The sequence below is a fragment of the Panthera tigris genome, chromosome D4 (assembly GCF_018350195.1).
Source record: "Panthera tigris isolate Pti1 chromosome D4, P.tigris_Pti1_mat1.1, whole genome shotgun sequence".
Lineage (NCBI taxonomy): Eukaryota > Metazoa > Chordata > Mammalia > Carnivora > Felidae > Panthera > Panthera tigris.
This window is the reverse complement of record NC_056672.1, coordinates 72,709,659-72,733,852: the sequence shown is the minus strand read 5'-3', so window position 1 is coordinate 72,733,852 and position 24,194 is coordinate 72,709,659. Positions and strand designations below refer to the sequence as shown.

The 24,194-nt window shown below is 43.4% G+C and overlaps 1 protein-coding gene across 5 annotated transcripts in view; it reads left to right on the top strand.

Annotated features, from left to right (window-relative positions):
- FKBP15 (FKBP prolyl isomerase family member 15) overlaps positions 1-24,194 on the top strand; it is a 57,312-nt gene that overhangs the window by 29,681 nt on the left and 3,437 nt on the right. For 3 of the 5 annotated variants that reach the window (XM_007094300.3, XM_042964965.1, XM_042964968.1), the window contains 15 exons: positions 2,234-2,341; positions 4,551-4,653; positions 5,130-5,236; positions 6,694-6,808; positions 8,440-8,549; positions 8,837-8,944; positions 9,393-9,487; positions 10,296-10,398; positions 15,424-15,595; positions 17,865-18,001; positions 19,936-20,091; positions 20,650-20,802; positions 21,774-21,896; positions 22,491-22,598; positions 22,882-23,552. In XM_007094300.3, the coding sequence (XP_007094362.2) occupies positions 2,234-2,341; positions 4,551-4,653; positions 5,130-5,236; positions 6,694-6,808; positions 8,440-8,549; positions 8,837-8,944; positions 9,393-9,487; positions 10,296-10,398; positions 15,424-15,595; positions 17,865-18,001; positions 19,936-20,091; positions 20,650-20,802; positions 21,774-21,896; positions 22,491-22,598; positions 22,882-23,552 (2,369 nt within the window). The remainder of the gene's footprint in view (positions 1-2,233; positions 2,342-4,550; positions 4,654-5,129; positions 5,237-6,693; positions 6,809-8,439; positions 8,550-8,836; positions 8,945-9,392; positions 9,488-10,295; positions 10,399-15,423; positions 15,596-17,864; positions 18,002-19,935; positions 20,092-20,649; positions 20,803-21,773; positions 21,897-22,490; positions 22,599-22,881; positions 23,553-24,194) is intronic. The other 2 variants (XM_042964967.1, XM_042964966.1) reach the window with 2 other exon arrangements.

Sequence of the window (24,194 nt, the reverse complement as noted above, 5' to 3'; positions counted from 1 at the left end):
ATAGTTCCTTTAAAGGGTTCTTGTGATCTGTTTGTAAAGCACTAAGTTCAGAGCCTACATAAAGTATGCCTTCACTTTATACTTAAGAGATTTTTATGAAGTTTAAATAAAATAATGTCTGTGGAGGTGTTAGCATTGTGTATGGCATACTGTAAGCGTTCACTTAACATTAGCTCTTGTTATTATCATGATTACTGCTAACAATGTGTGGCTTCACGCTTTCATTGTCTTAGACGAATCCTGCACTAATTCACCAGCTAGTTGACTTTGAGGCAGTCACTGGGCCTCTGTGTTTCTCTGACTGCAAGATGAGAAGACTAGCATACGGTTGTAGTAGAATTTGGATTTGAAAGCCTTTGGGAGCATGAACACTGTTCTTGACTGCTGCCCTGCCTGGTCGGTGAAGGCATCTGAGTTTGCCGCATGAGGATGAGATGAAAGCCCTGGGGCCTTCGCCTCCATGCTGGGAAACAAGATAATTGCGTAGAGTGAAACTGATGATTAATTTCTCTCTGGCCCTGGTTTACTTGTTTATAATCAGCCTAAAGCAGGAATTATTAAACAAATAATTGATATGGTATGTATAACGAGTGATCTCCAGAACCCCAAAACTTGAAGCCAGAGAATTAAGAAAATTGAAAAACAATGATAACCTCAGATCTTCAAACGGTCACGAAAATTATTTAGTGTGGGTTCTCTGGTACTTTCTAGGCAGAGCTATTGTTGTCACCTGTTTCTAAGCTTCAGTAACTTCCAGTAGACACTTGGTCTTCAAACTTTTAAAAAATTTTCTTTTGTCTTTTACAGTTGTTTTTTTTTACATTTATTTATTTTTGAGAGAGAGACAGGGCACAAGTGGGGAGGGGCAGAGAATGAAGGAGACAGAATCCGAAGCAGGCTCCAGGCTCTGAGCTGTCAGCACAGAGCCCGACGCGGGGCTCGAACTCACAAACTGTGAGATCATGACCTGAGCCGAAGTCGGACACTCAACTGACTGAGCCACCCAGGCGCCCCAATAGTTTTTTCTTTTTTTTTTTAATTGAGGCAAAACTCACCATCTTCTTCTTTCTTTTTACATTTAAGTTTTTATTTTTTGTTTTGAATAGGTGATTACATTCATATGTTTTGATAATGATCAAAACAATACAAGAAGATATACATTGCGAAGATTCACTCCTGCCCCTAGCCCCATCTACCCCATCCCATCTCCCTCTCCTTTTAGGTAACTGCTTTTATTAGTTTCATATATATTCTTTTAATGTTTTTAATGCAGCTGCAAACAAATAGGAATGTATATCCTATTTTTCCATCCTTTCACAAAAAATGGCATAGTATATGTGTTGTCCTTCATGCTTTTTACATTATGGTATATGTAACAGTATCTTTCCGTGTTAGCATACCGAAAGCTTCCTCGTTCTTTTTTTAATCTCTAGATCGGGCTATGCCACTGTGTGGATATGGTATATCTAGTCCTCTTTTGACGGGCCCGGCTTTCTTTGATTATGTCCCTCTGATCAGTTAAAAAAATGAGAACATGCACCCAATATATATCTGTTTACAAATTGTATAAAGTACTGTCCATCCCTGTAATAAATAAGTTTAATATCTTATGTTTATAACCGCTTAAAATAATCCAAAAATAGAGGTTATGGTCATTTCTTTTTATGCCCAATAGATCATCATATATACCCTCAGGGTATGTACTCTCCACTCTGAAGGCTGCACTTGAACAGATATAGAGGCTTCTAGCACAGGGACTAGTGTGTAGTCAATGCCAAGTCAGAGTTATATGAACCTGAATTTGGAACAAAGAGCTCCTGTTTCCTTCTTTCCCCAAATCTTTTCTGAACATCTATTTGCTGAATTTCTCCCAGGGTTTTCAGAGGGTACTGTCATCTACAATGCCTCTTTCCCTTGATCTGTATATAGTTTTTCACCTGTAAAATGAGAAGAATTACACCTGGTGGGAGACTTGATTGAAATAAGGTAATACATGTGGAACCCCTGTGTTCATTCCAACATACAGGGAATTATTTTTTACTGCTATTATTAATTGTGACCCGTGTGTGCTTTCTTTGGCAAGAAATATTTAATTCTTATTTTGTAGAAGGAATAGTTTCAAATCAACATGGCAGGGGGGCTTACTGAAGGATTTGAGTTAAGAGCCAAAGACATAGGACTAAAGTAGTGAGCCTTGATTATAGTGATTTTTGTGACTCTCTTCTCTTTTTAGAATCCTGATACAGTCAAAGCTAAGTTGATCTCTCGGATGGCTAAAATGGGCCAGCCCATGCTGCCCATCCTTCCACCACAGCTGGATTCCAATGATTCAGAAATTGAGGTATGACCCCCTGTCTCTGTTAGAATGAATAGTGCTAATATTTCTACCTTGTGTCCTTTTGGTTAAAATTATGACTTTTTCTGCCTGTAACCCAGAATCCTGTGGAGAGCTTATATTCAAAACGATGCAGGTTAGTATTGGTACATGTGTTTCCACTGTGATTAGTACTTCCCCTCAGAAATGGAAGCAATCTCATACATCTGCCACAAGAACAGGCAAGTTTTAAGTAGTCAGTTTAGCCTTCTTCTAGAATCTCTATTGTCAGTAAAAACCATGCTTGAGGCAGCATGATGCCCAAACCATGAAAGATGCTCAATTCATATTGGTTGATTGAATGTCGAGATTCTCTTCGGACATGTTGGTGTTCCCACTGACATTACCTTTTGCTGAGGATCGCACTGTTTTGTCTTTTGGCTTTGTGTATGGTGTGGTTGTTTTGAAGTTAAAAAAATTTTTTTTAATTTTTTTATTTATTGCTTTTGAGAAAGTGAGCAGGGAAGGAGCAGAGGCGGGGCGGGGTGGGGGGGGGGGGGTTGGAGGATCCAAAGTGGGCTCTGTGCTGACAGCAGAGATCATGACCTGGGCCAAGACCGGACGCTTCACCAATTGAGCCACCCAGGCACCCCTGAATTTCAAGAATTTTATTGCAATGAATTGTATCAGTTTTTTCCCTATGTCTTTTGCTTTTGACATTATGCTTTGACATTATGTTTTGACATTATGTTTAGAAAGCTTTCTCACTTTCAGATATTATAAATATCACATGTGTTTTCTAAAAGTATTATTTCATATTTTGATCTAAAATTTTTATCCACCTGGAATTTGGTGTATGATATGAAAGTAGCTTAGTTCTAACTTAGCTCTTTTCCTGTTGGTCAGGTCCTTATTGAATAATATCATCCTCTCTCAGTTGAACTGAAACACATAACAGATTGATTTTTAGGATTCTTTGACTTTGATATAAAACAAAGCAAAGGTGATGCTCTTGAAAAAATTTTCCAAAATAGGCTTTATTTTTCATCATTTTGTTTTATTTCTTCCTGGCAAAGCTCTAAGTAGTTTTGAAGTTCAAAATTTTTTAAGAGTTCTTTTTTTTTTTTTTTTTTAAGTTTCTTTCTTTATTTTTGAGAAAGAAGGCACACAGGAGGGGCAGAGAGAGTATCTCAAGCAGGCTCCATGCTGTCAGCACAGAGCCCCACATGGGGCTCAAACTCATGAACTATGAGATCATGACCTGAGCCGAAATTAAGGGTTTGTTGCTTAACCAACTGAGCCACCCTGGTGCCCCAGGCTCTCAGTAGATTTAATGTTTTAAAGGAGGATAGGATTTCTGGGGCCTCTTGTTATAGGTACTCACTGTAAATAATATAATTAACATAAATAAATAAAGCATTGTTTTCTTCAAAGGCAACTCAGTGTTCTGTTAGCTCTATTTTTTAAATTCCTTTCATTCTGTTGTTAGACATTTAGGTGGATTAGAGCTGCAGTGATGTGAAACTGTCATACTTTTCCAGAAATGCATAATACATTTTTGAGAATATGAGGGGACAAGGGGAAGTTCTAAAGTAAAAGAATGTCAAAGAGATTTCACCCTTCGAACTGTAAGATAGCAGATCACAGTCACCATATTTTGTGCCCCAAGTTTGTCTTTTCCTTGTATGAATTGGGCAAATGTTCAGAAGATAATTTTGTTTAGAATTATAGTAGAGACCAACATTGCTTTGATTTTTATGAAAAGAAAGAATGGGGGAAAACACTCTAAAAAGAGACTCAGTGAACCCAATCTGTCTGATTTTAAGTGAGTACCTTGAGGTCTGTGGGGATTATTTGGCAGAAGAGGAGAGGCTATACTGTTCCCCGGGTTTCCTTGCAAGAGAACCCTGTTCTCTGGGAACACACTAGGTCAATTTTAAGGTAACTGCTCGCTTGGAAAATGATACATTCTGGAGAGCAGAGCGGTCACTACAGCTGCTTTAGTCCCTAAAATATCAACAACTTAGAATGTTTGAAGAAATTAACTCTATTTAATTATTTGGTATGATTTATAGGGGGAAGGGATCTCCCACAGCCCACACCCTAAACTCTTGCCTTTCCTTCCTCTTCTTTGCCTAAAAACACTGGGGGTAAGCAGGTTTAGGGTAGACAATCAGCCTCAGTCTTCATTTAAGGACCCAATACATAGTAACCAAAATGTTTGTTCCTGTTTCAGGAAGTGAACACTGTGCAAGGAGCTGGACAGCCGGTGGCAACTCCATCCATGCAGCCCTCTCTCCAGCCAGCACATCCCGTGCTACCGCAGATGACCTCACAAGGTAAGGAACCTCTCTGGCTCTGTGGCCTTGAATTAAGTCAGCACCAGAGTTATCATCCCTGTTCCTTACATTGTTAGGCTGCATTGTTTTAGTATTGAGAACCGGATTAGAGTGTAAAACTTGTCAGTTTGTCCCTGGGTGGGGCGCTTTCAGCCCTGGAGATGGATTCGGTCTGCCTGCTGTGGGATATTGCCAGTTTCGGAAGTGTGCACTCAGCTAAGGAGACACCCCCCTGCATGTAATTCTGTACTTCCCATCAGCTGATGGATGGGACCATAGGTCTGAGTCACATGTGCCCGAGACCCCCAGGTTCCTTGTGCCAGCCCGTTGCTGAGATTCCAGTAGAGTTGGTTTCAGGAGAGTAGATGAGGACAGTGGTCAAGTCCGGAGTGTGTTGTAGCATGTAAAGTTCTAGGCCAGACTTCTGCCAAGGAGGGCAGGATGGATAATGGTGAAAACTTTTTGCTTTATCTTAGCACCTCAGCCATCTGTTTCTGGACTCCAGGCACCCTCTGCTGCCTTAATGCAAGTGGCATCTCTCGATTCCCACTCAGCTGTGTCTGGAAATGCCCAGTCCTTTCAGGTAACAAGGTTTTTAAACCACATCAGTTATAAGCTGTAATTTACTAGGTTCTTGTAAGTGTCTTTTCACCTTCCTGCACAGATTGTACCGTAGCGATTCCCCCCATCAGAATTTATCAGTCTCCCCCTTCCTGAACCGCCACTATCTTATCTCTAAACCAGACAAAGGATCACCTACCTTACAGCTTGTCGTAAAGCAGAAATGTGAGAACAGGCAAAGCACCCGGTACAAGGCCTGGCACATGGTAAAGGCCCAGTCAGTGTTTGTTTTCTTTCCTTTGCACATGTCTCCTTGAAGGGTGTATTCAAGTCCTCTGTGTTCTTTTCTATCTAGCAGCTGATAGGCTAACATTTTGCATTGTACTTAGCAGAACTGTTGTAGGTTGAGGGTGGAGTTATGGAGACTCTTTCTCTAGTTATCTTCCAAAAGAGATCTCCTAAAGTAAGTTTTATTCTGTTTCACAGAAGGCAGTGACAGCAGTCTGTCTCCTCTGCTGACATTTGCTAGGACAGTGGATTCTTTTTACTGCCTTGACATATTTGGTGGATAAAACATACCCCCAGTAATAAGAGGGCCTCACTTCCTTGGTGATCCATAGTGGAAGGGTGGGAGTGATGGCTGGTGAGCTAGGCCCCATTGGTGGGACAGGGTATGTCAAGAGTGAAATAAAGGCCCAACTTGCCCTCTCCCCACTGCCAAGTGGACAATTACTATCCTATAGCCTGAGTTTTTTGTTTGTTTTTTGTTAATAATGGCTGGGTAGGTAGTTTATCTATCCCTGGAAATGAACTGGATTTCCTTAACTCAAGGAAGAGTAACCATCATCATTTAAATGAAAGCTACTGTTTATTGAGCATTTCCTATCTGCCAGGCACTTAACTTACCAGCTGTTAGGAACTTTACATATATATCACTTTGTCTAGTCTACACAACCACCCTGAGTGGAGTTATTTTCATTTTATAGTTGAAGGGACCACAGTTCAGGAGAAAATGAAAGCTCTTGGTCACAAGAGCATCAGAATCTAGCAGGGAAGAGTCATCCTTTGGAGACTGGTGGATTTACTTTGAAATCTCAATGAATACCTGTCCTGTGACCCCAGTGAAGCCTCAGCCATGTTTCTTTAGTTTAAAAATTTCTTAGACCATCAGTAGGCCCAGTGGCTGGGAGATGAATCCCTACTTAATTAAATTCATACTGCCAGAGGACTGGGGAGTGACCTGAGACACACTTCCCTCACTTTCTGGGCAGGACTTTAGTGATCACGCACCACTGGATGACACAGATAACTCTCCTGCTGCAGTGCCTACCCAGTACCGAACTTGATCTACTCTGTCTCCACCCTTAACAAGGTTGCGTCTCCTTCCAGCTTAATCTCTTTATGCCATCAAAGACAGATTAAGCAGAAAAGAAGGACGTGAATGTTTTATAAACTGGCCATAACTTGGCATTTTCTCAGTCCTATGCAGGTATGCAAGCCTACGCTTATCCCCACGCGTCAGCCGTCACCTCCCAGCTGCAGCCCGCGCGGCCCCTGTACCCCACACCGCTCTCTCAGTCTCCCCATTTTCAAGGTAGGGAGCGGACCCCATGGTTTCTCATCTTCTGCTCCCCTTCCCCCCGCCGCCAGCCCGTTTTCATATTCACTCCAATAGATTTCTTCCTTTTTTTTTTTTTTTTTTTTTTTTTTTTTTTTAAATAGCTTTCTTGAGAGGGGTGCCTGGGTGGCTCAGTGGGTTAAACGTCCTGACTTTGGCTCAGGTCATGATCTCACCGCTTGTGGGTTCAGGCCCCGCGTCGGGCTCTGTGCTGACAGCTCAGAGCCTGGAGCCTGCTTCAGATTCTGTGTCTCCCTTTCTCTCCACCCCTCCCCTACTCTCTCTCTCTCTCTCTCACATAAATCAAGGATTTTTTTCAGTAAAATTACAGAGTTGTGCAACCTTCTCGGCAGTCCAATTTTAGAACGTTTCCATCATCCGCAAAAAACCTGTCATGCCCACTTTCTGTTTTGTTTTTGCATTTTCTCCTGCTAGCCCTTTTACATTGCTCTGTCAGAGTGGTTCTGTAGAGTTTATAGAAAACTGTAAGAGAATAACATGTTGGGGAAAATTGTGAGAAAGCATGGTGACTGGGGGTATTCAGTATCTCAAATGGAAGCTACTTTGTTACCATTTTTAAATTATGAAAATAATAAGCTCTGATAAAAAAGTCAACACAAGAGTATAAAGTAAAAACTTCCTGTTCTCCATCATTAATATCCCTGACCGTGGGAAACTGTTGTTAACAGTTACGTGGGTAACTTACAGGTATCTTTCATGCATGTACAAGTGTCTATAAAAACTCATTGGTATAAAAAATAAAACAATAAAATGTAAATTTTGTATTAAAAAACGAAAGAAAATGAAATGTAAATTTTATGTTTAAAAACCAACACAAACTAAAACCTAAATAGCTGGAATGCTATCCTACCTTCTTATTCCGCAGCTCGTCTTAGGACAGCGGTAAGAAGAAGACAGCATATCCTACAACATAATTTATGGTCCCGGAGTGGTAAGGGTTTCATGGATGCTACTGTGTCTGGAGCCCTGCCCCTTCTCCATCTGGGAAACCATCTAATCTCTTCTCCTCTGTGAAATGTTCCCTGCTTGTTAACATCCCTACCTTCTCTCCTCCCACAGACAGAACTGCGTATATGTGTCACCAAAGAGTTAATCTTTGCTTTTCTCTGTGCTCCTTTTGTACCTTGTACATGGTCCATCTCTTGCACTTAAAACACTCTGTTGTAATAATCTGTTTTCATGTGAGTCTCCCCACCAGACTGTGAGCTCGCCAAGGGCAGAACCAGGTTTCATTCGTTGCTGAATCCCTGGTACCTGGTACGATGCCTGGCATGCACTTGGATGAGTGGAGAAGTAATCTGAGCTGTTAGTGCTATGGCAGACCAAAGTGGGCATCCTTGTGCCCTTGGACCAGACTGTCTCCCTCAATGCATTTTGCAGGAGCATAGCTTACTATTAGCTTTGGAGCCCTTTTCCTCTGTGTTCTCTATATCTTCTCCTGACAGTGTGAATCGCCTACAGCATTTCCCAGTATTTTTGAGATGTTAATTTCTTTCTTTCCTTTGCTGCAAGAGCTATTGGTTTTTCCTCATACAGTCTCCTCTGCTCCAGTTTCATAAGGTTCTTTTTGGCTTATGTCTGTTTAGGATCCAGTGACATGGCTTCGTTTCTCATGACTGAAGCCCGGCAACATAACACTGAAATTCGAATGGCAGTCAGCAAAGTGGCTGATAAAATGGATCATCTCATGACCAAGGTGACTGAGTCAGGGTTGGGGCTGTGTTGAAAGTAGGGGAATGAACAGGGGGTGCAAATAGGGAGCAACCAAGACTACGGGTAAACTCTTCCTTGGTTTCCTGTATTCCTAGTAGTTAGTAGTTATTTTCCTAGAAGGTTAGTTTTTATTTTGGAATCCAGGTGGCAGAAGAAAACTAGCTTATGTTCAAGATTGTCTCAGAAACTCTTCAAAAAAGTGGTCAGATCTTGGGTAAGTTTTATTTGTTCATTTAAAAATTTCTCACAAAGTCCTTCCCCCTTTTGTAGGTTGAAGAGTTACAGAAGCACAGTGCTGGCAATTCCCTGCTGCTTCCCAGCATGTCGGTTACAATGGAAACCAGCATGATTATGGGCAACATCCAACGAATTATTCAGGTGAGAGGGATCAAGAAGAGAACACAGCCTGCGGGTCTTGCCCCCTTTTCTTTCAGGATGCACTACGCTTTAAAACCTCTGCAGCACAGATAGAGAGCTTGTGATAAATGCTGCACTGAGTTGGGAAATTCTGGAAAATCCATTATGTCCTAATTTGAGTCCAAGTGCCTCATCAATATAGAGTCACAAGAAAACTTTTCTTTAGACTGTAGTTTGGAATTTTGCTTCATTTTATGTCCATGTATATGTTTAATCTATTGGGCATAGTGATTTGTATTCATCAGGTGTGGTTTGATGTTTTAAATATTATATCTGTATGGACATAAGTTCTAGTTTTTTAATCTCAAATTTTATAACAGTGTTACCTGTCAGTTCAAGCTGATTCCCTTATATTTCTGGCACTTTTCTCTTAAAAGCTCAAGTTATACATCATATATTTTGAATTTAGGAAAATGAAAGATTGAAACAAGAGATCCTCGAAAAGAGTAGTCGCATAGAAGAACAGAATGACAAGATTAGTGAACTAATTGAACGAAATCAGAGGTAATGACAGGTACGGGGCACTGGCTAGGATGGACAGAGGGTTTCATTTGTAAATGCCCAAGTTAGATAAGCATGTTTGTTTAGTGTAGTTTATGTGTACTTCTGCTATTTGTTTCCTGCCTGTCATGTGAATTACTGTTTGTTTTCTGAGAGGCATCTTGGTAGAAAGAGCACAGTAGGCTGTGATATAAGGCAAACCTGTGTTTGAATCCAAGCTCTGCTCTTTTGTTGCGTGGCTTTGTGTATTTATTTATTCCTCTTGGCCATAGTTTTCTCATCTGTAAAAGTGGTGTTAATACGTAGAAAACCCTTAGGAATACTGTCAACTCTTCTCTCTTTTGTGTGGGCTGACTCTATTTCATCAATGAGAACTTCACTGATTTCCATATAAAGCCCAAACATTGTGTAATTTTTCTAGATCCTTCTGAAGATATTAGGGGGCTGGTCAGGGGAACATGTCACAGCATATAGCATTTCACTTAAAGAATCATTCTTCCATATTTCTCTTTTCTAGGGTCTTTTGATTCCCACTTGTGGGGGGATTTGGGAGGGATAAGGGCTTTCTTTTCTTCCTTCCTCTTTTCTCTTTCATTCCCCCTCACCATACATGCTTCCAATTCCTCTTCTCTTCATTATGCAAGGCAATACCTCCAGCCCCGGTTCTTACCTCCAAACTTGATTACTGCAGATCTAAGGAAAACAAAAGTGCTTTCAGATTGTTTTTTGAAGTGTAGAGCAATGTTGTGAGCACTGATTGTGCCCGGTATACATTCGGTGCTCGATAAATGTCTTTTCCCCTATTTCATAGGTATGTTGAGCAGAGTAACCTGATGATGGAGAAGAGGAACAACTCGCTTCAGACAGCCACAGAAAACACACAGGCAAGAGTATTGCATGCTGAACAAGAGAAGGTAAAGTAACAAGGGAGAGGAAAGCCCATCAGGATGTGTAGAGCTCAGGAGTGGTCCTGTGTACGGACTTACCAATCTACTTTTCAGCAAACGTTTTTGCCATCATTGGGAAAAGAACTAGAAAGCATCCAACAGATTTTAGTATATCCACCATCCAGACTTCTGTTTTATAATATGCTTTGCAATGGGTTGACTGAAAAACTATCCTTGATCTTAGTAATTTGATTAAGGTGAGGATTACACCATTTATTAGAAAACGAAATTTATTCTGTTGACACAACAGAAAATTCTTATGCCACATAACAAACACTGTGGTGAAATTTAAGGTTGGTTACTTTGTTCCTTCACCTGCGTCTGCTGGAGCATTTTGAAGTACTGCTGTTTGGCTTTAGTCAGTTCAGAAGTAGGAATTTTGACTGTTCCTGGAGTAGCTATAAGCAAGACTCTAGTGGGCCTTGGGCTGGGCTGGGCTGGTTCGGAAGCTCACTCCTCCTGTCTCTGCTCTGGCAGTACTGTTTATCCGGCATGGATTCCTCCTTGTTTGGGCTACCATTCCTCAGTTGGGAGCCCTTGACCCCATTGTCTGTTACCTCAGGTTTAAGAAATGGTTTACCTTTTCTATTTGAATGTTTCTTGGAAACTTGAAAAGTTGAGTTGAATGCATTTGATAACCTTGTGGAGTTTACCCACTTCCTCACTGGCTGATCATGATGAGGATTCCTTACTTACATCTCATGTAATTTTTCATTCTTTGTGTTCTCTTAGCTATAGTATCCAGGGAAGAAATATCTCCGACCTCTTAGCCTCTGATGAGCAGTGCCTTGCCTAGCACAGCCCCATTCCATCCTGATCCCGGTCCTTCCTCACTGCTACTTTCCACATCCCTTGTTTGTTGTGGCTGACTTGTCTGGCCTGGGTCAAGGTCAGCAGCCTATGACATTGGCATCACCAAACAGTACTGGGGTCACTTCACCACTCCCATTAGCCATACTTTTTATTACTTCTCCTTCCTCTACTTTTATTTTTTCTCTCCTTTACTCTTTCTTTTCTTTTCTTTTCTTTTCTTTTCTTTTCTTTTCTTTTCTCTTTTCTTTTCTTTTCTTTTCTTTTCCTTTCCTTTCTTTCTTTGTTTAATCCATAGGCCTGACAGGGACACCCAAACATGTTTGGTCTAGCTGTTAGACCTGTTATTCAGGTCTAAAATGATTACTAGAACTTCTAGATCAGTTGTTCCCAAATGCTAGTCTGGTTGCCTCAGAACCCTTGAGATGCTTGATTAAAAAATACATTTTCTTAAACTTCATCTTGAGATTCTAATTCAGGATATCTAGCCGAAAGCCAAATCTGAGCTTTTAAAAAGCTCCTTTTGATTCTGATGCACAGCCAGCTAAGGACCCTGCTCTTGTTAGTGGTTTCTTTTGCGGCAATTTCTGGACGTGGCAGCTGGGCACATTTGTTTTTAGTAATTTCACCATGTGATTCTCATGCTGAGTATCAGTGGGGGTGTGTGTGTGAGTTCCAATAAAATTTTATTTACAAAGACAGGCAGCAGGCCAGTTTGGCCCGTGGGTCAGGGTTTGCCAACCCCATGAGTTAGCTTATTAATCCACCCACGTGATTCGTATTGATAAACAGAAATGTCTGGCCCGGTGCCTGTAACTGGTAGATGTTCTGTCTGTAAGAGCAGAAACATTAGTAATAATAACAGTGGTAGCAGCTGCAGTATGTTAAGTACCCACCAGGTTCTAGGCACCCTGCCTGCTTCCGCACATCGGAGAGCATCTCCTGGACTAAGGATCACAGGGCTTGGTGGGCGGGTACCAAGAACCACACGCCTCACTTGGCCACTTTTATTCCAGGGAAACTTTCAAGGCTCGACTCTCCCCTGCTTTTCTTTTGCTCCATGTCTTTCTTACTTAGCAGTCGTCCCTGTGAAAATTCTCCTAAAGGGAGATAATTGAGGTCCTTTAATCCCTGGAGACAGTTCTCTGCCTTCGAACGCAGCTCAGAAAATTTTGGCTGAGTGCTCAGTGGATATTTGGATATTAATCATTATTATTATTATTTTTTTTTCTGTGACAGGGTTAGTATTTCCACATAAAACCCTGGACTAATGCAAGAGCTGTCGGAGGTCACTTGGTTTACAGAGGATCAAACTGCGACCCAGAGAGAGTCAGAGACTTGCTCAGGGCCTCACTTCCAGTCAGCTATGTCCTTTTTCCTTTTGGAAAGGAAAATTGCCATTTTTCTTTGGTACCTTTTCCTGCCTCTAACTTGAATGCTCTTTTTTACTTGTTTTTCTGAATTCTTGGTTCTCCCTGCCTTCTCTTTCCTTTCCTATTACTCATCCCTTCACTGTTTCCTCTGCGCACACATGTGTGTTTGGGTGAAAGTATTGCTTTTCATGCTTCTAACAGGCCTTTCTAGGTAAGGCCCTGAGCTGAAAAGAACTTTTGAGTGACCTTTGACTTCGCTTGTCCTTTGGTGAGGGAGGGACCACCCATCCCACTGCCTCCCCTCCAGGGACGTACAGCCCTTCCAGTGGTCTTAGCTGCTGTGAGTCCTTTGTGAATGGCCCTCGCTCTGATATCTGTGAACTCTCGAGCCACAGACAGACATGATGCTCTGTGGGTGCTGTGTGAGCTCAGGTCCCATTAGGCCACATGTGGCAGGACAGTGACTAAAACTTTTTTTCTACTTGGGGCAGATGAAAACCCGTCTTCTCTCTGGAAGTTCTAGATACCATTGTCCTCTGTGTTTAACAGGTAAAAACCTAAGGCTACCACACAGCAAAAATAAGTATCTTAGAGCTCACTCCAAAGGTCTCATACTGTTAGAAGAAAAAATTATTTGGGCACTTACTGAAATAGTAAGGAAGACTTTATTCAGTATTGTTGCAGAAGGAGAGAAAGATTGGGCTCCTCCAAATACAGTAAGGACAGATGGGGGATTTATAGCTAAGGAGCAGAGTGAGGGTCAGTGCCAGAAAATGACTCAGAGGAGACATCATGGTTAGGGGGATTCTTGGCTAAACTGACCTAGTAGGATTCTTGCTAATGACAGGCCAAGGACTGAGATACCAAAGGTCGAGGATGAAGAACTTGTTCAGATATCAAGGACAGGGGTTGTCTCTGAATGGACATAGCAGGATTCTTGCTAAAACTAGGCTGGGCAGGCCACAGACAGGATGGGAGGCCAAGGTCAGGGGCTCAGAGGAGTCTGACTGAAGTTTGGTCAAGGAGAGAGTCTTTGTCAGGGGGTTCTCAATACTCATTCATAGCCTGTTTCTTTTTATTTTAGATACACTTTTAATTTGCTTTATTTCCCCCACTTTTAGGAGAGCCAGAATATCAGATTTTATTTTATTTTATTTTATTTATTTTATTTTATTTTATTTCATTTTATTTTTTAAACTTTTAAAAATGTTTTATTTATTTTTGAGAGAGAAAGAGAGAGAGAGAGAGACAGAGCATGAGCAGGGGAGGGGCAGAGAGAGAGGGAGACACAGAATCCGAAACTGAGCTGTCACCACAGAGCCTGATGTGGGGCTTGAACCCACAAACCGTGAGATCATGACCTGAGCTAACGTCAGACGCTTAACCAACTGACCCACCCAGGTGCCCCCAGAATATCAGGTTTTAAACATAAGCTAGAGGGGCGCCTGGGTGGCTCAGTCGGTTAAGCGGCCAACTTTGGCTTAGGTCATGATTTTGCGGGCCGTGAGTTCAAGCCCCGCGTCGGGCTCTGTGCTGACAGCTCAGAGCCTGGAACCTGTTTCAGATTCTGTGTCTCCCTCTCTCTGACCCTCCCCTGTTCATGCTCTGTCTCTCCCTGTCTCAAAAATAAATAAAATGTTAAAAAAAAAATTTTAAACATAAGCTAGAAAACCAGTAAAGGCTTTGGAAAGCTTAAATCTGCAGGGGTGCAGTGAATACCATAAGAAGGGACAAGTGACAGTAAGAAAGTAAACAACTATAAATGCACAAGTAGATAGTACAGGAGGAGGAACGGGAGTAGCAGCGTAATAGTATAGGAGAGATGGTCCAACCACATCAATACTTCGCTGTCCAAAATCAAGACTGGTCACCAGCCGAGCAACTGTTCACTGCCTTTCCTGTTATCTCATTTCTCCTCACTTTTATGGGAGCACATCAGTTCAGGTGACGAGACTGTGGTATTTGTCACTTGTTTACCATTCTGTTCCGTTGACCGTCCTCTTAATCATCACGCGTACTGCATAGACTATCATTAGAGGGCTCTCCAGGGTAATCACTGTGGTTTCGCCGGATGTTACTCGAGCACACACACGTAGCTTCCCTTAGGCCAATCCAGGGCACCGTTTGCAATACGTTCAGCCCTCAGAAAAACTGAAACGTTTCCTTCTTTTGTTAGCTCTGTTCTTCCAAGAACCCCCAGCACAGTTGCTCTCATGTGGTTGAGCTTTCCATCGTAATACTGCCAGTGGTCAGGACCTCTAGGGAGAAGCTGCAAACTCACAAGTTGACGGTGTTGAAGGCGTTCAGTTTAAATTTTAAAAGATCCTTTTCTTAGTAAAAAAAAAAAACCATACGTGTTTATCCTAGGAAAGTTAGAAAACGGGCAGGGATACCATTTCTCACGTATCAGATTGGTAACATTTAATAGTAGGCTGTGGCTCTGTCCCCGACGTCTTCTCTCATACCCCGTTCTTGATAGTTGCGTGCAGGATAGATGTATCACAATTTGCTTCATCAAGCCCATTTCCCAGCATTTTATTTTTCCATTCTTTTGCAACTGGAAACAATCGGCAGTGAAGATCTCGTGGCAAAATTTTTGTAATTTCGCTGAATGCTTCCTAAGGACGGATTTCCGCAAGGGAATTCGTGGACCAGAGACGCATATTGAAGGCTTGATTTCGGTTTAATGCATGTTGAGGGTTAGCTCCCTTCCTGCCAGTTCAGTCAGCAGAGTGTGTGCGGTTGGGTCCTCACTTGGAGGCAAGGGACAGCTGTGTTTGAAGTGGCGTCATACTTTGTTACTATTCAGGCCAAGGTGACAGAAGAGTTAACAGCAGCCACCGCTCAAGTCTCTCGTCTGCAGCTGAAGGTGACCGCTCACCAGAAGAAGGAAGCGGAGCTGCAGATGCAGCTGACAGAAAGCTTGAAGGAGACAGACCTCCTCAAGGGCCAGCTCGTCAAACTGCAGGCAGAGCTCTCAGGTGCGTCCTTGGTGGAGGGGCTGCGATGTTTGCCGTTTAAACTTCAGGAATGAAAGTGTGGGGCACCTAGGTGGCTCATTCAGAACAGCACGTGACTCTTGATCTCAGGGTCGTGAGTTCAAGCCTCACGCTGGGGGTAGAGTTTACTTAATAAATAATAATAATAACAATTATTATTATTATTATTATTATTATTATTATTATTATTATAAAAAGGAATTTAACCGTGTCCTTCCTCCCCATCCATTTGTCATGACGCTCATGAACTTTGCTTGGGAGGGACTGAGGCAAAAATGAAAGTAGGCCTGTATCAACCTACACAATTGCTTGACATAAAGGACAACTAAAGAATGGACTACCCGTCTGGATGGACCAGCCGCCACTCTTCTACTTTGTTTGGGCCAGTGTTGCCTTCAGTGCCTTTGAGTTAATGGGTTCCTCTAACTCGTGACTCATTGGAAGTTTAAGGAAGAAATGCTTCCTGTGGCGGTTGCCTTCTTTTTAGAGGGTGGACTCCAGCCCTTCAGTCTGGCTCTCCAGCTTGGCCTACTTCCTCTTATGTTGCTCAGTTCATCTTGGCTCTGGACATCCTAACCAGCCTGCTGCAGCTTCAGCCCATCCTGTGGTTCTTGTCTTGTTTTTCCTCCATGCTCTTCCCTGGACTTGGTGTGTCTGCTGTCACCAATGTTTGCCTCTAATTCTCCAGAATTCATTCTTCAGAAACTTTCTTGGTTTTTTTTCCTACAACATTTGATTTCCTTTAAAATCCTTTACCTCTAAGTACGTTATTCTGACATTATCAGAGTTAGCCTTAGATCAGCACGATTTACATGTCCGTGTTCCCTCCTAGAATACAAGCCTCTGGAGGACAAGGATGGTGTCTTGCTCATCTTCGCTAAGTCCTTTTCTCCAAGTTAGTGTTAGTTCAATGCCTGGCACAAAGGTGCTGCTCAAGACACGGGGCCTTGAATAGAAGATTTGGGAAGCCCAGAGTGCTTCATGCACCTGATTCATGCACCTCGGTGTATAGGAACAAATGTGAAAGGCACAGATGGGACCGGGGGTGGGGCATAGCTGGAGCAGCAGCAGAACTGGGAAGACGCAAAGTTTGCTTGCCTGAAAAGAGCTAAAAACACTGATGTCAGTCATTAGAGTGATACCTTGAAGATATACCCTTTCCCTTTTAGAGTGTCCCCCGGGTGCACCTGAGGGACAGTCTTAGATTTGAATGTTGTGCAGATGTCTTCTTTTCTGCTTTGGTGATGCCCTAGGATGATTACTTCTAAAGCGCCATAAGGGTCTCAAAAGTTTTCCCAACAAATGTAACTTTGAGGTGTTACCTTTTTAAGAAATATTACAAATAGCTTTATTTGAGCATTTATTTGATATTTTATGTTTTATTATTTTTTTTAAAGAGAGAGATAGTGTGAGCTGGTCGGGAGGGTGGGGGGGGGGGGAGAGAGAGAGAGAGAGAGAGAGAGAGAGAGAGAGAGAGAATGAATCTTAAGCAGGTTCCACACTTAGCACAGAACCCAACACAAGGCTCCATCCATGACCCTAGGATAATGACCTGAGCTGAAATCAAGAGACTGAATGAGCCACCCAGCCGCCCCTGTTTGATTTTTTTTTTTTTATGTTTATTTATTTTTGAAAGAGAGAGAGAGGCAGTCTGCAAGTGGGTGAGGGGCAGAGAGAGAGGGAGACAACAGAATCCAGACGGAAGCAGGCTCCAGGCTCTGGGCGGTCAGCACAGAGTCTGATATGGGGCTCAAACCCATCAACTGTGAGGTCATGACCTGAGCCAAAATCGATCGCTTAACTGACTGAGCCACCCAGGTACCCCCCTGTTTGGTGCTTTAAAAGCAAACTCTTGGTAGAATGTCCCAACTACCAAGAAGGTTGGGAGTATCTTACCGGGCGGTGAGACAGGGCCTGGACTAAAGCTAAATAAAGATCAGTTCAGTGTGTGGAGCCGATGACTGAAAGAGGATTGTGGCACTGATACATGTCGCCAGTGGTTTCGGACTGCTTCAAATGTTTCCTTTCAATTTTGTAGAGAAGGTGACACACACAGAGAAATGAGCATGGGTCGGTGAGGGTGTTGGTTCGTGACCTGATACACCTTTTGCTGGTCAGTGAGTTGGTGCCAAAGGGAGTGAGAGGAAGGCGCTCACGTGGTTGAATTGGGAGACCTTGGGGTGCGGTTTGGAGGAGCGGCTGGGATGCCCCTGGTTGTGCGGCTAGTAGTCTCTTTGTCGTTATATCCCAGAGCTCCAGGAAACCTCTGAGCAAGCACAGTCCAAATTCAAAAGTGAAAAGCAAAGCCGGAGACAACTGGAGCTCAAGGTGACCTCCCTGGAGGAGGAGCTGGCAGATCTTCGAGCTGAGAAGGATTCTCTGGAAAAGGTGAGTTCTACAACTAAAGTTTCTCTGTTGGACCCAGGTGGCCAGGATCAGCTTTTAAATTTTTTTTTTTTTAACGTTTATTTATTTTTGAGACAGGGAGAGACAGAGCATGAACAGGGGAGGGTCAGAGAGAGGGAGACACAGAATATGAAGCAGGCTCCAGGCTCTGAGCTGTCAGCACAGAGCCCGACGCGGGGCTAGAACTCACGGACCGCAAGATCATGACCTGAGCCGAAGTTGGCCGCCTAACCGACTGAGCCACCCAGGCGCCCCAGGATCAGCTTTTAATAAACATTTTTATTTTCCTTTAAATGTTAACAGTAGCATGTGTTCATTGTAACAAATACAAATAAGACAGAAAAGTATAAAATCAAAAATAAAATTTATCTTGTTTTCCTCTCCAATCTCAAGCGTTAGAGGTAACAACTGTAAACAACGCATGATTATCCGTGCAGGTTGTTTTCTGTGTGTATAAAACATATGTACACCTGCACTTACGCATACATATATGTACACGGATCATTTTTTAACGATAAGATAATTATGCTTAATGCTTTTTTTTTTTTTTTTTTAACATCCTGGACATTGTACTTCTAAGAATGAGAACTTTCTCATTCCATTTAACTACAGCATAGTAGTCTAGTCTACTGTGAGGTTATACCATAATTTATTTATTCATCTGTTGATGGATATTTATATTTCTGTTTTTTCACAATTTCAGGCATTGCTGCTGTAGACATCCTTGTATTATATATTTATTTTTTGTGAATTTATTTGAGCATTTCCATAACCTTGATTGCTTGAATTAGAATTGCTAGATCACAGGAAATGCTACACATCTAAAGTTTTAAAATGCACATTGCCAGATTATTTTCAAAGAAGGGTATGCTGGCTTACATTTCCAGCATTGTGGAAGCCCGTTTCTCTATATTCTTTCCACCTCGGCTTATGTCAATTTTTCTAATATTCATAGTCTGATAGGTGCGGTATGCTGTCTTGTTTTAACATGTATTTTTGTTAGTAGTAAAGCTTTCATATATTTAATACCTATTTGTATTTCTTCTGTAAATTTTCTTTTTAATGTCCTTTGCTCTCTTTTCCTGTTGTAATATTAGTTTGATTTATAAACATTACTGAGGGTGTTCATCCTTTGTCACTCAGAGATGTTACAAATATTATTTAGTATTTGTATTATCTTTTGTTGTGTTAAAATTTTAAGGTCAGCCTAAACTAGCCCCATTGAACAAAATGGGAACATTCCTGGTTTTTTCCTCTGTTCTGGAACAGTTTAAATATGAAAAGAACAAACTTTTTCTGACATTTCTATAAAACTCTTTAGTAAGGGCTTTGTGGCCTGGTTCCTTTTTAGGGGATAAATCTTGGTTTTCATTTTCAGTTTCTTCTGATTTTATCAGTTTTTTTTTTTTTAACCTAATTCCTTCTGATTTTTGGGGGGGCTGTTTTAGTTTTTCATTGTTACAGATACCACTACAGTGACCACCCTTGTAACACAGTTTTTGTGGGCATGATTTATTGCTTCCTTAAGATAAATGGTAATTTGTGAGATTCCTGGGTGTGTATATTTTGAAATTCCTTTCACAGGACTGCTAAATTGCCATCCAAAGAGAGAATACCTATTTATTTTCCTACTAGCAGGTATGAAAGTGTCCATTTCCCTATGCTCTTACACTGTTAAGATATTTACCATCTCTTAATAGAATTGTAGATAAAACCATTCTTGTTTTCCTTTCTTCTTGTCACAATTTTTCTCGTCCAGTAGCTGAGAATGTTAAATATAGAAGGAAAATTAAATTTAACGTTGAATTGTTTCCAGAAGGACCCAGCAGGGTCCAAAGCTACCACCAATATCACCACCTTCTGCATTGATCCTTGGTCAAACAGCCAGAGCTGACGATGGTTCTCTTATTCCTAAGAACCTCTCTGAAAGGAAAAAGAAGTCTGCTCAAGAGCGCTGTCGGGCCGAGGAGGAGATCGATGAAATCCGTAAGTCCTACCAGGAGGAACTGGACAAGCTTCGGCAGCTCTTGAAAAAGGCTCGGGTGTCCACAGACCAAGCAGCTGCAGAGCAGGTAACGGGAAACTGACGCACTTGGAAATAGGCCTTCAGGTACATGATCATCCTTGGAAAAAAGGGATTTACTTGGGTAAATCAGGCGGGGAAGCCCGGGAGAGTGGCAGGGCACACCTGGATCTCGAGTCCATTTGACAGAGACCTTTCTCCTTGTAAGTTCATAAATTCATATTTGTGCGTCTAACTGTTGAGTAAATTGGTGCCCTCAGTTTGGTCACCTCTGGGAACTTTGACAAAACTGTTTCTTCTGAACCTGTAAGGTTTAGGGCCCAGATTCTGAAAAGTGTGATCACGTCACGGTCCTGTCCTCTCGCAACCTTGCTGGGCAGTCACACCTTTATCTGGTTGGAGTAGTTTTTAGACTCCCGACAGCCAATGACATCTGCGTCCCTACGTTTACAAAGTACATTTACTTTGAAAGTAATCAAGGTCTTTCAAATAGTTGTGTTCCTATGAAGTCTGGGCTGTTAGCTTATTCTTTTTGCCTAATGAAAGATGGGCTTCCCTAGCTGTGACGGCTCTCGCCCGGGATGCGGTCATTCCATTCTCTTGGCAGCTGTCTCTCGTACAGGCTGAGCTGCAGACCCAGTGGGAAGCAAAATGTGAACACCTGTTGGCCTCTGCCAAGGATGAACACCTGCTGCAGTACCAGGAAGTGTGTGCGCAGAGAGACGCCAGCCAGCAGGAGCTGCTCCGCCTTCAGGAAAAGGTAGGTGTTTCTCCTGGGCCAGACAGCTTAGCACGGTTAATGTGACGTGAACACGTGGAGTCTCGTAAATTCTTTTGAACCTAAAAGATGTTACCAGCTCGAAAACCAAAACCAAACCACACTTGCTCAATTCTCCGGTCTGTCAGTAGTCTTACTGATTTGGGATGACAGGTCTGTGACCTCGAGAGAGAAAAGACAGCACTGGTGTTCTGGAAGGTGTTTAATTCCATTATTTGGTCATTTATGACGCAAATCTTTATTGAGTGCCAGTTGGACTCCAGATACCGTTAGGGAAAGGGCTTACAAAGGACTCTGCCCTTGAGAACCTCACAGTCAAGAAAGGGAGACAGACACAGATCAGCACTGAGTGCTGTGAGGCGCAGAAGAGGAAGTGCCTAAGGGAGCAGAGCCAAGAAGGACAAGTGGCCTTGGGAAGGTGAAGAAGGCGGCAGAACACCCTGGGCGGAAGCACACAGATGGGATGGGGCGTGGGTATGGTAGACTCATTGGCACGAAAATGACAGAGCTAGAAGATGGGTAGGGTCTTGGTATGAAAGTCCCCACGTCTGGAGGTCACTGTCCACCCTTACAGTATCTAGTTGAAAATCTTGGACCCACAGGTGATGAAGGCAGTCTTGCAGGTGAATAGGCTGCTTCTAATGACTGGTGTTTATATGTCTGTGTCCCTGGACTTACATCCCCCCTTTTCTCATCATGCTTTTGACCTGGTTAGAACAGTGCGAGTGGCCTTACTGGGGAAGCAGAGACAAAATTGTGAGTTGAGGCTGAGTGATGAGGAAATAGAATGCCCTGAGTCAGCAGGCCTGGGGTGGGCGGGGCGTATGGACACCAGCAGACCTTCCTGAGGTTAACACCGATGCTTAGGATTGTTCTGGTCCTCCTGGGTGTCCTGACTTGGATCTGGCAGTGCAGGCTCCCGAGGCCATGGCCACGGTCTGGTTGTTTTGCAGTGTCTAGCCCTCCAGGCCCAGGTCACAGCCCTGACAGAGCAAAATGAACAGCACACCAAAGACCTGGAGAACAAGTCCCACATGTCTGGGGTTGCAGCTGCTGCCACTGACCCCTCAGAGAAGGTGAGTATTTCGAAGAAGCAGCCCAGGTCGTATCAGGGGATTGATGAGCGTAGCAGGCATTCAGAAAGAATGTGGCCAATGTGTTGTGTTGATAGCTTTATTTTCTGCCTTTAGTGATAGACCACTTGTTTGACTTAAGTAAAAATTAACCCCTTGGAGCCCGTCACTTTGGTGGCAAAGCCCAGAGGGCCCTATCCTGAGGTTTTGACAGATAAGGGAAGTGCCTCTAATTTACAAGAGTGAGGAGCGTGCCCAGCATCTGGTACCACTAATCGTCATAGCCCACAGCAGCTCCGGTGGTGGCCATGGTGGGAAGAAGCAGCAATAAATGCTATTTAAGCAGCTGTGGGCACACGTGTCACAGCTCGCCTGTCCCTGGTAGCCCTTCCATCCAACACGGTTCCTTATTTAACATCATCCTCCACAGTGACAGCCTTCGGCGTCTCAGTTCGTGACCAGCTGTGTTGTCTGATCGGTTCCAGGAGGCTTCATTTCAGCCCTCCAAACGCCTCTCTAGAGCTGACACACGTCCCTTGATCACTCCATTCTGGCAGCATACAAGTTTTGTTTCGCTCTCCTCATGTCTTCACACAGGTCAAGAAGATCATGAACCAGGTGTTCCAGTCCTTACGGGGAGAGTTCGAGCTGGAGGAATCTTACAATGGCAGGGCTGTTCTGGGGACCATCATGAATACCATCAAGGTGTGGCCGGCTGTTGATTGTTTCACTGAAGCGGGTATCTTGTTGCTTAAGTACCTTCCAAGGGATCATAAATTTCAAAGGTATTCCAGACTGTTCATCAATAATTAGGATAATTGGAGTGACTTTTATCTGGATACATAAGGGCAGCCTCCTGTGAGAGGAAGAGGCAAAGTCATTTGAGCTGCATGAGTAGTTGTGTAAACAGGGACCAGGGACGGAAGTGATAGGAATGCCTGCTGTTTTCCTCTTAGCGGTCATCTCCTCCTCCTTGGCTTTTGAACAGATGGTGACTCTTCAGCTGTTAAACCAACACGAGCAAGACAAGGGACAGAGCAGCAGTGAAGAAGAGGAGGAGGAGAAAGAAGAGCGGCCTCGGCAACCTTCAGTCTCAGGCAGTGCTGGACTGCCTCCAGCGCCCCTGAGCAGGGAGATGCAGGGGTCCCCCTCACTGTCACCGGAGCAGGCAGTGCAGGAGGCTGTCCCCCCGCCTCCTCGGGTCCTCCTCACTCCCCAGGAAGAGGTACAGGGAAGGGAAGGGGAGCCCTCAGAAGCAGAGGCGCTCTCAGAGATAGAAGAGGGGTCCCTCTCACCTGAACTGACTTGTGGCCCCTCCCAGAGAGCTCTGGGGCCTCCGACTTCTGTTCCCCCTATGCCTCCGGGCCCTGTACTTGTGGACTCTGAGTGCGAGGAGACACTTGCCAGCCCATTGGAAAATCCCTGTGTTGAGGAGCCAGAAAGCACTGCGAGACTGTCCCTGACTTCACACCTCTTGAAGGGGGACCCACTAGCCTCGGGGTCCGAAAGTCCAGGAGAAGAGCCTCAGCCTCCAGAGCTCAAGAAAGACGAGGATGTCGCTAGCTCCGCTGTTCCCTATAGGGAGCCAGGGGGCGCAGAGGCGGGTTCTCCAGCTGTTGGAGCAGCAGGCGGACCCAACCACTGTTCTCAGCACACCAGGTATGTCTGCCTCAGCAGGGTTTCCAGAACAAGGCGGCTGCATGTGGAGGTTGCCGCTGGTTTTTCTAGGGCTGATAACGCATCCTCAGAGGTGGACTCTCTGATTCGCTTATTCATTCAGTCATGTAATGTGAGAGGCTCTGTGGTTGGCATTGTGATAGGGTGGTAGGCAAGGCAGATTTGGTTCTTGAGTTAAGGAGCTTATAGTCTAGTGGGGAAGACAGACAAATATTTATGTATTATAAAAGTATGATAAGTGCATAAAAAAGAAATTCTCTATTATTATAATAGAGAATAAAGGGGGAATTATTCTACTTTAGATAGAGAGGTTAGGGAAGGATTCTGAGAATGCAATTTTTAAACTGGGACCTAAAGAATGGAAAGGAGGGGCGCCTGGGTGGCTCGGTTGGTTAAGCGTCCGACTTCGGCTCAGGTCATGATCTCACGGTCCGTGAGTTCGAGCCCCGCGTCGGGCTCTGTGCTGACCACTCAGAGCCTGGAGCCTGTTTCAGATTCTGTGTCTCCCTCTCTCTCTGCCCCTCCCCTGTTCATGCTCTGTCTTTCTCTGTCTCAAAAATAAATAAACGTTTAAAAAAAAAAAAAAATTAAAAAAAATAAAATAAAAACCAAACTAATTTAAAA